Source organism: Schistocerca nitens, chromosome 10 (genome assembly GCF_023898315.1).
Source record: "Schistocerca nitens isolate TAMUIC-IGC-003100 chromosome 10, iqSchNite1.1, whole genome shotgun sequence".
NCBI classification, from domain to species: domain Eukaryota; kingdom Metazoa; phylum Arthropoda; class Insecta; order Orthoptera; family Acrididae; genus Schistocerca; species Schistocerca nitens.
In genome coordinates, this window is record NC_064623.1 from 154,517,036 (window position 1) to 154,529,305 (window position 12,270).

A 12,270-nucleotide genomic window follows, 5' to 3' on the forward strand; every position below is an offset into this window, starting at 1 on the left:
ATCACAGGCCAGTGTAAAGGGCTGCCGCGGCGGACAGGGCTAGCGAACGTGCCGGCTGGCGCCTATGCGGACGGTGAGCCAACAAGGCCAGAGGCAGACGGGACGAATGGGTGCCGGATGGTGGGCAGCGCGCCCGCCGCGAAAGCCGCCTCCGGGCTGTTGGACAATCTCGAGGGCGTGATGCGACTTCTGCGGCGCTCGCCTGCTGTCGTAAGAGGCGAGCGGGCAGCCGGTATAAAAGCCGTCTGCGCGCTGTCCGGGGCACACTCCAGCTAGCTCCACAGCAGCACCGCCCACCACGCCTACAACATGAACCGCTTTCTGGTAAGTCCGCAGCTACGTATGCGTCTACACTTCAAGCCCGATACTCTGCTGGTGCATAACCGACAGGCTGACTCACTAGCCACGGTCTATATGCAATGTCCGACAGTCAAATTAGTTTTTTTCTGAAATACCTCAAGGCACCGTTTCAGGGCCAACATTACTTCTTTCCAGCATCAAACATGTACAACAGAGCATATATCATTATCTCTGAGTCACAACTGAAAACTTGCTGTAGATAGCCATCTGATATCAGTCTCTGCAATTTTACACAACTACACTGTACACTACCACAAGGCACTATAATAATACCAATTTTTTTTGTCACATTTCGTAAGTTCAATGAGTAAACATGGTCATCTGTAGGTCATCAACGTTGTTGTTGTCGTCTTCAGTCCTGAGACTGGTTTGATGCAGTTCTCCATGCTACTCTATCCTGTGCAAGCTTCTTCATCTCCCAGTACTTACTGCAACCTACATCCTTCTGAATCTGCTTAGTGTATTCATCTCTAGGTCTCCCTCTACGATTTTTACCCTCCGCACTGCCCTCAAATACTAAATTGGTGATCTCTTGATGCCTCAGAACATGACCTACCAACCGATCCCTTCTTCTAGTCGTGCCACAAACTCCTCTTCTCCCCAATTCTATTCAATACCTTCTCATTAGTTATGTGATCTACCCATCTAATCTTCAGCATTCTTCTGTAGCACCACATTTCGAAAGCTTCTATTCTCTTCTTGTCCAAACTATTTATCGTCTATGTTTCACTTCCATACATGGCTACAATCCATACAAATACTTTCAGAAACGACTTCCTGACACTTAAATCTATACTCGATGTTAACAAATTTTTCTTCTTCAGAAACGCTTTCCTTGCCATTGCCAGTCTACATTTTATATCCTCTCTACTTCGACAATCATCAGTTATTTTTCTCCCCAAAAAGCAAAACTCCTTTACTACTTTAAGTGTCTCATTTCCTAATCTAATTCCCTACATTCCATTATCCTCGTTTTGCTTTTGTTGATGTTCATCTTATATCCTCCTTTCAAGACACATCAACGTATAACTTCTTACATACTGCATCTCACACCAATCACTATGATGTCATAAATTCTGCAGTGCCACAAGTTACCAGAGTGGAATAAACATTAGTTTTTTTTCCTAAATCAGACTCAGACTGCAGAACGACGACTGATGTCTGGCATTCACCGCAGATAGCTAGTCGTAAATTAATATCTGAGAACAATCTGTAAGTCTGCACAAATTCTGCAGTGCCACAACGTTCTGCAATAGGACCACTACTCCTGCCTTACTAGATCAAATATATACACGTGAGCAAACAACTCCATCTGGGGCTCATCACAGGTAATTTCCCGTAAATTGCTATCTGAGATCAACCTCTGTAAATTTACAGAAATACGTTCTCCACTGTTACAGGTCACTATCAGAGGACCACTACTGGAAAAAAATTCTCCAGTGTCACACGTCATTATCATAGGACCAACATTACTTCTTTCATATATCATATATATACAACAAATCAAATATGGTCTTCTGGACCTCGTCAACGTGCAACACATCCTAGACTGATACTTGACATCGTTCGGTAATTTTACATAATTCGGCAGTGACACATGGCACCATGGTAGATACAACATTACTTTTTTACTATATATGACATGCACAACAGAGCAAACATCGTCATCTCGGAGTCACCACTGAGACCAGTCTCGATAATTTTACGCAGTTCAGTTCTCCAGTGTCACAAGGCTCTATAGTAGTATCACTAATGGTTCAAATGGCTCTGATCACTATGGGACTTAACATCTATGGTCATCAGTCCCCTAGAACTTAGAACTACTTAAACCTAAATAACCTAAGGACGTCACACAACACCCAGTCATCACGAGGCAGAGAAAATCCCTGACCCCGCCGGGAATCGAACCCGGGAACCCGGGCGCGGGGTAGCGAGAACGCTACCGCACGACCACGAGCTGCGGACTAGTATCACTAATGCTTCCTATCTTTATACCCATATCTGCCTCTAAGGTCCAGTGTTCAATCTTCAATTGGTTCTAGAATCTTATCTGTCACCTACCGTTCCTATTGCATCTGAAGTTTCACCAGGGTTCAGAGCAGGCGTAACTGTGACTGACTGGGTAAATGAGTGCGAATGTCAGAGAAAGTAAAAGGACTACCATCTGTTATAGGACAACCCCAGAAAGGAACTGCAGTACTCAAATCACCCTTCAAGTTGAAAGCGGGATTACTTTGTAACTTCTCGTAATTTATATCTGGGACCAATGTCTACAACTTTACACAATTCTGCAGCTCCACAAGGCTCTCAAGTGGCGCTACTTTTACCTTCTCGCCCTACTGTTACATACAAGACGAAGGGTTCTCTGTACCAAAGTTAACGATTCCATGTCCTATTCCCAGCGTGAACTCAGCCCTTGTGAGGCAAATTGTGGAACTATTGGATTGAGAAGTAGTAGCCCCGGTCACGAAAACTGACAGTGGCTGGGATAGCGGTGTGCTGACCCTCCCCATATCCGCATCCAGTGACACCTAACATCTGAGGATGAGATGGTGGTCGGTCGATACCGTTGGGCCTTCCGAGACCTTTTCGGACAGTTTAGTTCTAGCTTATGTTCTATTTCATCCACGTTTGGAAGGTGAGAATCATTGCTTTGTACCTCGGTACCCACCCTAATCTCTGTATCTTATTCTCATTATCATTAACGACGTATATGGTGCAGCCAGTAGAATTATCACACCGTCTTCCTCGAATACTTGTCTTTAAAATGTCTAAGAGCGTTCCGTGGGAAGGTCACTTTTCTGTTAAACGCTCCTATTTCAGTTCCACGAACATTTACGGTGCAAAAATCGTGACAGCTGGACCGGACGTTTGCGATCCCGGCAGCGCGTCTGAGAATTTATTCTGTGACCACAGTCGCGAGTGCTAGATAAAGACTAGGAATGTGGGAACAATAGTTTTGAATAGGTCCTTTAAAAGACGCACAGCACTATCGCACGACCGTGCAAATAAATCTTTCATGCCAGGCGTCTTCTGTGCTAATAATCTTAACCATCTCATTTCATATCGAAAAGTGGGCACTCCACAATTTAAAGGCTATAGATTCACCTCAATACCAGCCCATTACAGTTACGGACAACGTAAATTGGAATCATCACATAGGATACATTGTGGGGAACGCGAACCAAAGATTGCCTTTTTCTTGCAGAACACTTAGGAGATGCAACAGATCTATTAAATACACAACCTACACCACGCTTTTTCGTGCGTGATACCGAGTCCTTCCAGGTATGACTGATGGTAGACATCGGAAAAGTTGAAAGTAGTCCAGCTTGTTTAGTGTTACCGCAAAGTAGATGAGAGAGTGTCACTGATACGATAAACAAGTTGTGGTGGCAACCATTAAAACAAACGCATTTTTCGTTATGGCGAGATTTCATGATACTTCAATCACCATATTTCTTCCGAACTCAAAATATTTGCTTGTCTCTCACCTACATAAGGAGAGGGGAGTATCGTAATTAAATAAGAGAAGTCAGAGCTTGTACGGGAACAATTAGGTGTTGATTTTTCCCACGTGATATTCCACAATGGGAGGGTCGTGAAATAGTCTGATAGTGGTTCTAAGAATCCTCTGTCAGGGGAAAAGTATTAACTGCGCAGCACTCATGTGGATCTAGATGCATATATGACGCATGCTAATATTCATTATAAAACCGTTAGCAAAAAAGCAAATGATATACTAAACTTGGAGCCGAAGGCTACCGAAAGTCACAGCTTCACCTCGATTACGATGTAAACATCCCACAACTATGCTGAAGCTAAGTTATGATGGTATCTATATTGAATGAAATGATTCCGTTTAGTGTCCAACAAATCCGGTCAATACAGTTTTTCAATATAAATGATGATTCTTAGAATTTAACGGTTTTTTTATTCGTCTTAGGAGCATTACATTATAAATTTAAAGAAGGAAAAGAAGTAAACGTTATAGGGATAAAATTGTTCTGCTGTCACACATAAGATGAATTACATATTACAAATTGTATGTTAGAAAACAGATGATAGTTTAACGTAGAAGCATACAATGTCAGGTGCTTTATCAGGTCCCTGGGCTGCACTGGGTGGGGTAATCAGGGTAGAAATACGTGTTGGCTTCTTTGGACTTCATAGATCAGAAGGAACTGGTCTCCCGATTTTTGGAGATTTACTTTGGATTCTGTTGTTCCTGTGTGCAATATTTTAAGGGATTTCCAGATTTATAGTTTTTCATAATGCGCAGGGACTAATTCTTCTGATGGTGCCATCCGTCTCTTGAAGTCTCGACTTTGGGCCGATTTTGGTTCCTACTCCTCTATTGCTGTGAAGAAACTTTCTCGTTTCAGCCTTTGCGAGGCCGACAGAACGCCATATGGTGGGTGTTGTTTGCGCCTGGAGAACTTCATTTCAAAGCAATTGTCTCCCATGGAATTGTCGTTGGAATGATAGCTGCCAGCTGGGAATAGCTTTCAGACCGCTGGTGATGAGTCTTTTCATTTCTTCGACCTTCTTAGAGTCCGCGGATTTGAATCAAACTGGAGAGTCAGTTTGCCGGTGGAATAGCAAACTGCCAGTACTGTAGTTCTTACCACTAGCGAACTTACTAACCCAGTTGGAGTGCTGTCGTCTTCTTTGTGGAAATATTCCAGCACTCGCAGCAAAATATTTAGTCATTTCTGATTTTTTGGTGTTACATTGGTTCGCCTAATATTTGAACTCCCTTAGTCCATTGTTTGAATCAAGTCTTGTAGCTGATGGGTGATCATTCATCTTCGTGATCCACAGATACCATGAAGAAGGAGAACATTGATGAATGTAGAACATAATAACAAAAGATGTGAATCCTTAGGAATTTAATCTGCACATTTCATTAACAATGAATTCACCATACCACTTAATAAAGTTTGTGGCTATGTCACATAAAAGTGACCTGGTCAACTGGAAAGAAAATATCATTTTCAAAAGAAATTGCTGCATCCACAGTTATATGAAATGTCTTTTATTGATATCTTAATATTTACTTGATTACACTGATTACGTTAATTTGCTTTTCTCAGTGATATTACTGTTCGCTTCAGCTGAGTAAATACGTTGTCTTTAGGTGACTAAGGGCAAGATGTACTTAATTGTGTTTCTTGATTGGTTGGACTGAGTGTTAACTACGTAACAACCTGTTATCTAGTTGAAACCCAAAAATGGAATCCAAAGAACAGTTTCTCACTTATTATATGACCACTAATGTCTACTTAGTTACTGGCGGGTTATTTATGCTTGTTTTAAACTGAGTAGCATGCATGTTTGCAGAATTAAGACTCAAACTGTTTGATGTGAACTAGTTGTGGACGTATTCAGCTATCACTTGAGGTGTCCCTGGTAAGCCTGAGTTTGGACCCGTGATAGGTTTGCTTCTCTAATCACCAAACGTTACAGTTTTCAACTGCACTCTACAGTCATTGGAAAATCATTTATATAGGTTAAGAACAAAAGTGGACCCAATACGGATCCTTGTGGGACACAACATATTAAAGCTACTCATTGTCAGTTTAATTTCATTCTCGCAACAGAATCTGTCAATTTTATCCTCTGCTTTCTGCAATAAAACTCAATCGATGCAGGTGGGATACCATTAATACCATAGACTTCACCAGCCCACGCAATCAAAGCGATCTGCAAGGTCAAGAAACAGTAACAGGACGTTTTTTTCTCGTTTGGCTCTGCCAGGAGTACGTCAATGAGATACTGTATGACTATCGTTGTGGAGGCTCCGAGTCAAACCTGCGACAAATAATAGAAGTGTTTACGGTCGTTGAACGGCTGAGTAAGCACAAAACGCACCTAATTGGAATACTGCCAGTAGCGTGCCAGCGGTGAAAGAAATGTGCCGCTTCTCGCTGGAGTACACGACAGCCCGTGCTGTCGCAATGTGTGGAAAGCGGCTCTGTCGCTCATCCGTCAATTCGTCGCGTCCTGGCCACACTCTCAATCAGGTCACGTGACCGACGCTTTACTCCACGCACACATAAACACTGCGCGTGCTCCTCATGACGAGGACCGTACACCTGGCGCCGTTCTCTGGAAGCGCCCGGAAGAAGGAGTTCGTAGGCAACATCGAGGTGTTTTTGAAATTGGTTCTAGATCCACATAAATTGTGTGTGAGAACTGATTTTCTCCCAGCCTGTACAATATTCAATTAACTTACGGAAATGCAGCCGAGTGACGTCAAAGACAACCGCCGAATACTTCGACAGGTGACCACACATTTTTAGGGTAAAACTGCAGCATGTACGTGAATTTAAAACCTCGATTTGCAGAGAAAATCCGGAAAAATAAAACACACACACACACACACACGCACGCTGTTAACAAAAGCGTCACCACACCACCAAAGGTGACTGAAGCCAGAGGTTATCGATAGAGAAAAATACTAAACAATGGCTGAGGTAGCATTAACTGTGTTTTTCGACAAGGGAGAGAGAAAGCAGGATTCCTCGCAGAAATTAAGGAAAAACCTCCGTTACAAGAGTGATCTCAACTGCTTCCATAACAAATGGTTCAAATGGCGCTGAGCACTATGGAACTTAACATCTGAGGTCATCAGTCCCCTAGAACTTAGAACTGAAACTTCCTGGGAGATTAAAACTATGTGCCCGACCGATACTCGAACTCGGTACCTTTCCTTTCGCGGTCAAGTGCTCTACCATCTGAGCTACCGAAGCACGACTCAGGCCCGGTACTCACAGCTTTACTTCTGCCAGTATCTCGTCTCCTACCTTCCAGACCTTACAGAAGTTCTCCTGCGAACCTTGCAGAACTAGCGCTCCTGAAAAAAGGATACTGCGGAGACATGGCTTAGCCACAGCCTGGGAGATGTTTCCAGAATTCTGGAAACTTAGAACTACTTAAACCTAACTGACCTAAGGACACCACACACATCCATGCCCGAGGCAGGATTCGGCTTCCATAACGGCACTACTCCATTAGTTGGAAAGGCAAGCCAGAATCTCCCCGTTGTTATATTCCATAGAATGACCAGTGTGAAGACAAGGTTCTGCATTGGCTGATTTGTTCGACTGTTGTAAGCCAGTGTGCCACTTGTGTTCAGTACACCAGACCTCCACAGCCCTGGCAGTCTGTCCAATATATGACATGCCACAGCTGCATGGAATACATTACACACACACCTCACACAAACCAAGATCATCGTTAAAAGAGTCTCAAACGACTGTGATCTCAGACGGAAGTTGTAAAACACATTTCACATCATATATCCGCAAAATAGGCGAATCGTACTGGTATTGCTCCCTGCGCAAGGTAGAAAGGCCGTAGACGTTGGTGCCAACTGCATATTATCGTCACTCACCCGGTGCCCGGTAAATCTGATCTCCCTTTCACTGTATCCTTCCTGACGAAAGGTGGCCTCAAGGTAGGTTAACTCGGCTGACGAACTCTCAAGGTGGACCCTGTGAAGCAAGGTACAAAGTACCTCTTCACTTTGGGCCGGATGGTGACAACCATCAGCCTGCAGATACAAGTCAGTGTGATTAGGTTTCCTACAAAAGGCATGTCCCCACATACCATCAACCTTCGTCCTGACCAACACATCAAGAAGGAAAAGGCAGCCATTCTTTTGCACCTCCACCGTGAAACGAATATTCAGTTGGATTGAATTCTGGTGTTCTAAAAAGCCGTTCAAATTCTGACTGCAATGAGGCCAAACAATAGAAGTATCGTCTACATATCTCACAAAACACGCTGATTTCAAAGCTGCCGACTCCAAGGCACGTATCTCTAAGTCTTCCGTAGACAAATTGGCAATAATAGGCGACAACGGGGTTCCTATCGCAACTCCATCTGTCTATTCATAGTACTGGTCACTGACTAAAAGGAAGTGGAACTCAATACATGTTGACATAGGTTCGTTAATTCAACACCAAATCTTACCTCCATTAATCGTAACGAATCAGCCAGAGGAACACGATTCTGCATGGAGTCCTGATTTATCTCTCCGGAACTCCTGTGCAAATCGAGGTTTTAAATTCCCTCGCACAGTGCCTACTTGCTGCAGTTTTTCCTCGAAAATCACAGGGTGGCCACTGTCTAAATTGCGTACAGATTCAGAGTCGAATTCTCGCGGTATATGGACAAAGCGCAATACCGAGTCCAGCTGTACGGAAACGGTGTCAACTATTTGATGAGGCCGCAGAGATTTGGGTGAAATCCTGATCTTGCGCCGTGCGAGTTCAGTCTTTCGGCAAGCTGAAAAAAATCCACGAGGAAAAAGATTTTCCAACGGTGAGGACATTCACACACTATTCTGTGACAAAGGAGGGTATTTTTACTGACGAAGAAGTGACTGATTGCTAGAACGATCCGATCGCTGTTTACACAGTCTTCGTGCCTACAGTGAAAAACAATTTTATGTATCTGTGTCACTTTGAAGTGTAATGCAGCATTCAAACTTGCACTTCCATAATAACGTGGAACTTACTTTGTGATGTGTCGCCGTACACCTTAGCCTCAGTCATTTCTTAACTCCCTGGAGTGACCTGCTGATGTACGCCTCCCACAGGTGATCTCTTGCGCCGTGCTGCTGCTGCTGGGCAGCGCCGCCGCCCAGAGGGAGGAGCTGGAGCCGGAGGCGGAGGCCCGCCCCCAGGCCGCCGCCCCCTCGCAGGACACGGAGCCCGTCGAGCAGCCGGGAGTCCGCCCCCGCGACAAGCGCGGCTTCCTCGCTGCCGCCGCCGCCCCCCTCGCCTACCCCGCAGCCGCCGCCTACACCTTCCCGGCCGCGGCCTACGCCGCCCCCGCCGCGTACGCTGCCGCCCCTGCGGTCGCCGCCCCTCTGGTAGCTAAGGCAGCCTTCGCCGCCCCCGCAGCCTACGCCGCCGCCCCCGCAGTCGCCGCTCCGTTCGTTGCCAAGGCCGCCTTCGCCGCCCCTGCCGCCTACGCCGCCCCCGCCGCCTACGCCGCCGCTCCGGCGGTCGCTGCTCCGCTGGTGGCCAAGGCCGCCTTCACCGCCCCCGCAGCCTATGCAGCGCCCGCCGCCTACGCCGCCCCCGCTGCCTACGCCGCAGCCCCCGCAGTCGCTGCTCCACTAGTAGCGAAGGCAGCCTTCGCCGCCCCTGCCGCCTACGCCGCAGCGCCTGCAGTGGCGGCACCCTTCGTTGCCAAGGCAGCCTTCGCCGCCCCCGCCGCCTACGCTGCAGCCCCCGCAGTAGCCGCTCCACTGGTGGCTAAGGCGGCCATCGCCGCCCCCGCAGCCTACGCCGCCCCCGCTGCCTACGCGGCTGCTCCCGCGTTCGCACACTATGCCTACTACGGCTAGATGCGGTTATCCACTGCGGTTAAACCCGACAGTCTTGTCAAGCTCTGCAACGTTTCCCCAAGAACCACCTCGTTCCACCATTTAACTTCACAAAATCCTGTATCCCGTCCTCATGTTTTCCTACCTCGTTCCATCAGTTAATTCCGCAAAACAGTGTATCATCTCCTCTTCTTTTCCTCAGCCCGAGGAATGTGTACTCGGAGAGATTGCCAAAAGACATCCCACTCCTGCAGATTCTTAAAAGGCTCAGAGCTGAAGAAATAGTGTCACGCTTCCAAACTCTACGCTTCAACGATAGCACACAGTCCCACCTTAGCTTGTCTGCGTACTAGTCTTCAAACCCTTCCTGCCACTACTACATTTTAGTTCTAGCGTTAGAGCTACACCACAGTTCCTGACGACTGCTGTTTATCCTTGCACAGCGCGGTTACACAAAGAAATTATACCTCTTGCACTGCGTTTTTCGCACGCAGCTATCAACAGGAAACCTAAGTACGCTCTTATAGCGAAGTTAACGCTAAGTACATACGGCTCTTAGTTTTTTTAAGTTCAAACGCCGTTTTCTTGTTCCAATAAGAAAAACACGTTGGAATTCATAAAACTAATACGTGAATGCTTACCGCGGCAAACGGTTGCATAACAAATCTGACATACGCCAATATTGGCTTCAGGTGAATCACACATTTCTCATGGCTTCACAGAGGTGGAAATCCATACGTATTCCATTCCACACGTTATAGGATTCTCTCCCTGTTGCTGTTTCTCCGTATGCGGTCTGCTGAATACTTAGTTGTAAAACAAAACGGTTTGTGGAGAATGCTTTCTCTTCGCTGTGAGGTGAAATGTATTGATTAATAAATTCCACGTATCATCAAAACAGCTCGGGATTGATGGATAGTGTATTTCACGATTCGATCTGCACATGTTCTAAATCCCAACGTTAACTTTACCAAAACTGGCTGCAATGCAGCGGGTGAACAGACCCGGCGAAATTGGTAGAATTGTGTTCGCATACTACGAACTGCTGCCTACCATCTGACTACCTTGCGCTCTAATTTTTCACGGACTCAAGCTGTAAGCAGCATAGAAAACCATTCTCTTATCGGGACTCAACTCACCCTACTCCAGTGAAAACGAGACATTCCTGCTCGCATATGTCTCAGGAGACATACTTACACTTTTTCGAGCCTGGAAGTAAGTTTTGGAATGTGCAAACTGCCTTTCCTGCAAACTGTAAAAGACGCACTAGGCATACTGGTGTGGATCGAGGATACAAAAATTAAATGTTAGTCTTCTGACATACAAATACTCCACACCCAGCATTCAACCCACAACTCTGATCTTCCGCACTGTTTTTCGCTCCCTATTCCAGTTACTCATTTCTACGCTCTCTCTCTCAAAGAGTGACACACATGTCGGACACGCATTCTGCGTTGGCTGTCCTTCCGAAGAAAAACTGCCGAGACGTGCCTGGAAAAACTCCAGCTAACGGAGGCAAAAGAAATCCCGACGCGAAACCCACTCCACCGCTTCGGATCACGTGGGAAGGTTTCTCGCAGTTTGCGTGACTTCTGTTCCAAAGGAGAAATGTCCGATTTCCACTCTCGCAACAGCGTTCGTCCAAGCAGCTAAATATACAGCTAGCTGCGTCCTTTCCACTTCCTGTGAAAACAAGTCGATAGCTTCGACTACGGCTCTGCGTCTTCGTAAACTTAAAGGTACACAACTCCAAAGCATTCCTTCCTCATACTGCAGCCGAATGTTCTTAACGCGGCAATCGGAACTAACGGTCTCCCAGTCAAAAGATTTCCCTACTTCTCCCTGTCATACCCTCGACTTCCTTTGAAGGTTCCAGAGCTTGTTCAGACTCAAACCTGTGAACATTCCACTGTAAGATCCGATTGTTACGATACTGTTATTGTACATATTTGTTACTTTTTTCACCGCCCATGTTGTATTTAGAAAATAAAAATATTGTTCGCATCTCAGATGATCTGTGGATTTATTTTCGTCTGGCATGTTCCTATCCTTTAAATACGCTTAGTAGCAGTGAGGAGGGGCTTATAGCTGAATGGTTAATGTTAAACCAAACGGACAATAAACTACGTAAAATCTTTCGTGAAAGAGTTACACATATAGCAAAATACATGCTCCAGGAATAAAAAACAGCCAAAAGTAATTTACAGTTAACTAATAGATAGACTAAGATCTAACAAAGTGCAGCAAAAACATAAGGATCTTAACTGGAACAACATGTGTCACAACTTACTACACCTTAAATTCCTCACCAATGTTGTGATGTGTTCTTGGTACAAAGTAGTAGGTGAGATGAGGTAAAATGCATTTGACACCCAGTGAGCAATGCCATACGAGTTGGTATGTGGAGAAAACTTGAAACAATAGTTGTGGGCTCAAAATACGAGCGCTAAGCCAAAGAACAATAACATCCAAAATACATAACAGGCGTTGTTAAAATCAGAAGAAACGTATGTTAACTTTGCTGTATTAAACTTTACACATTTATTTCGACCGGTTTCTGTGGATGA

General features: G+C 45.4%; 1 protein-coding gene across 1 annotated transcript; it reads left to right on the forward strand.

Annotated features, from left to right (window-relative positions):
• Positions 1-280: 280 nt before the first annotated feature.
• LOC126210118 (cuticle protein 16.5-like) lies at positions 281-11,712 on the forward strand. Its single transcript, XM_049939261.1, has 2 exons — positions 281-324; positions 8,969-11,712. Exons 1-2 carry the CDS (start codon positions 310-312, stop codon positions 9,722-9,724), a joined length of 771 nt encoding a protein of 256 aa, XP_049795218.1. The 5' UTR covers positions 281-309; the 3' UTR covers positions 9,725-11,712.
• The last annotated feature ends 558 nt before the right edge of the window (positions 11,713-12,270 follow it).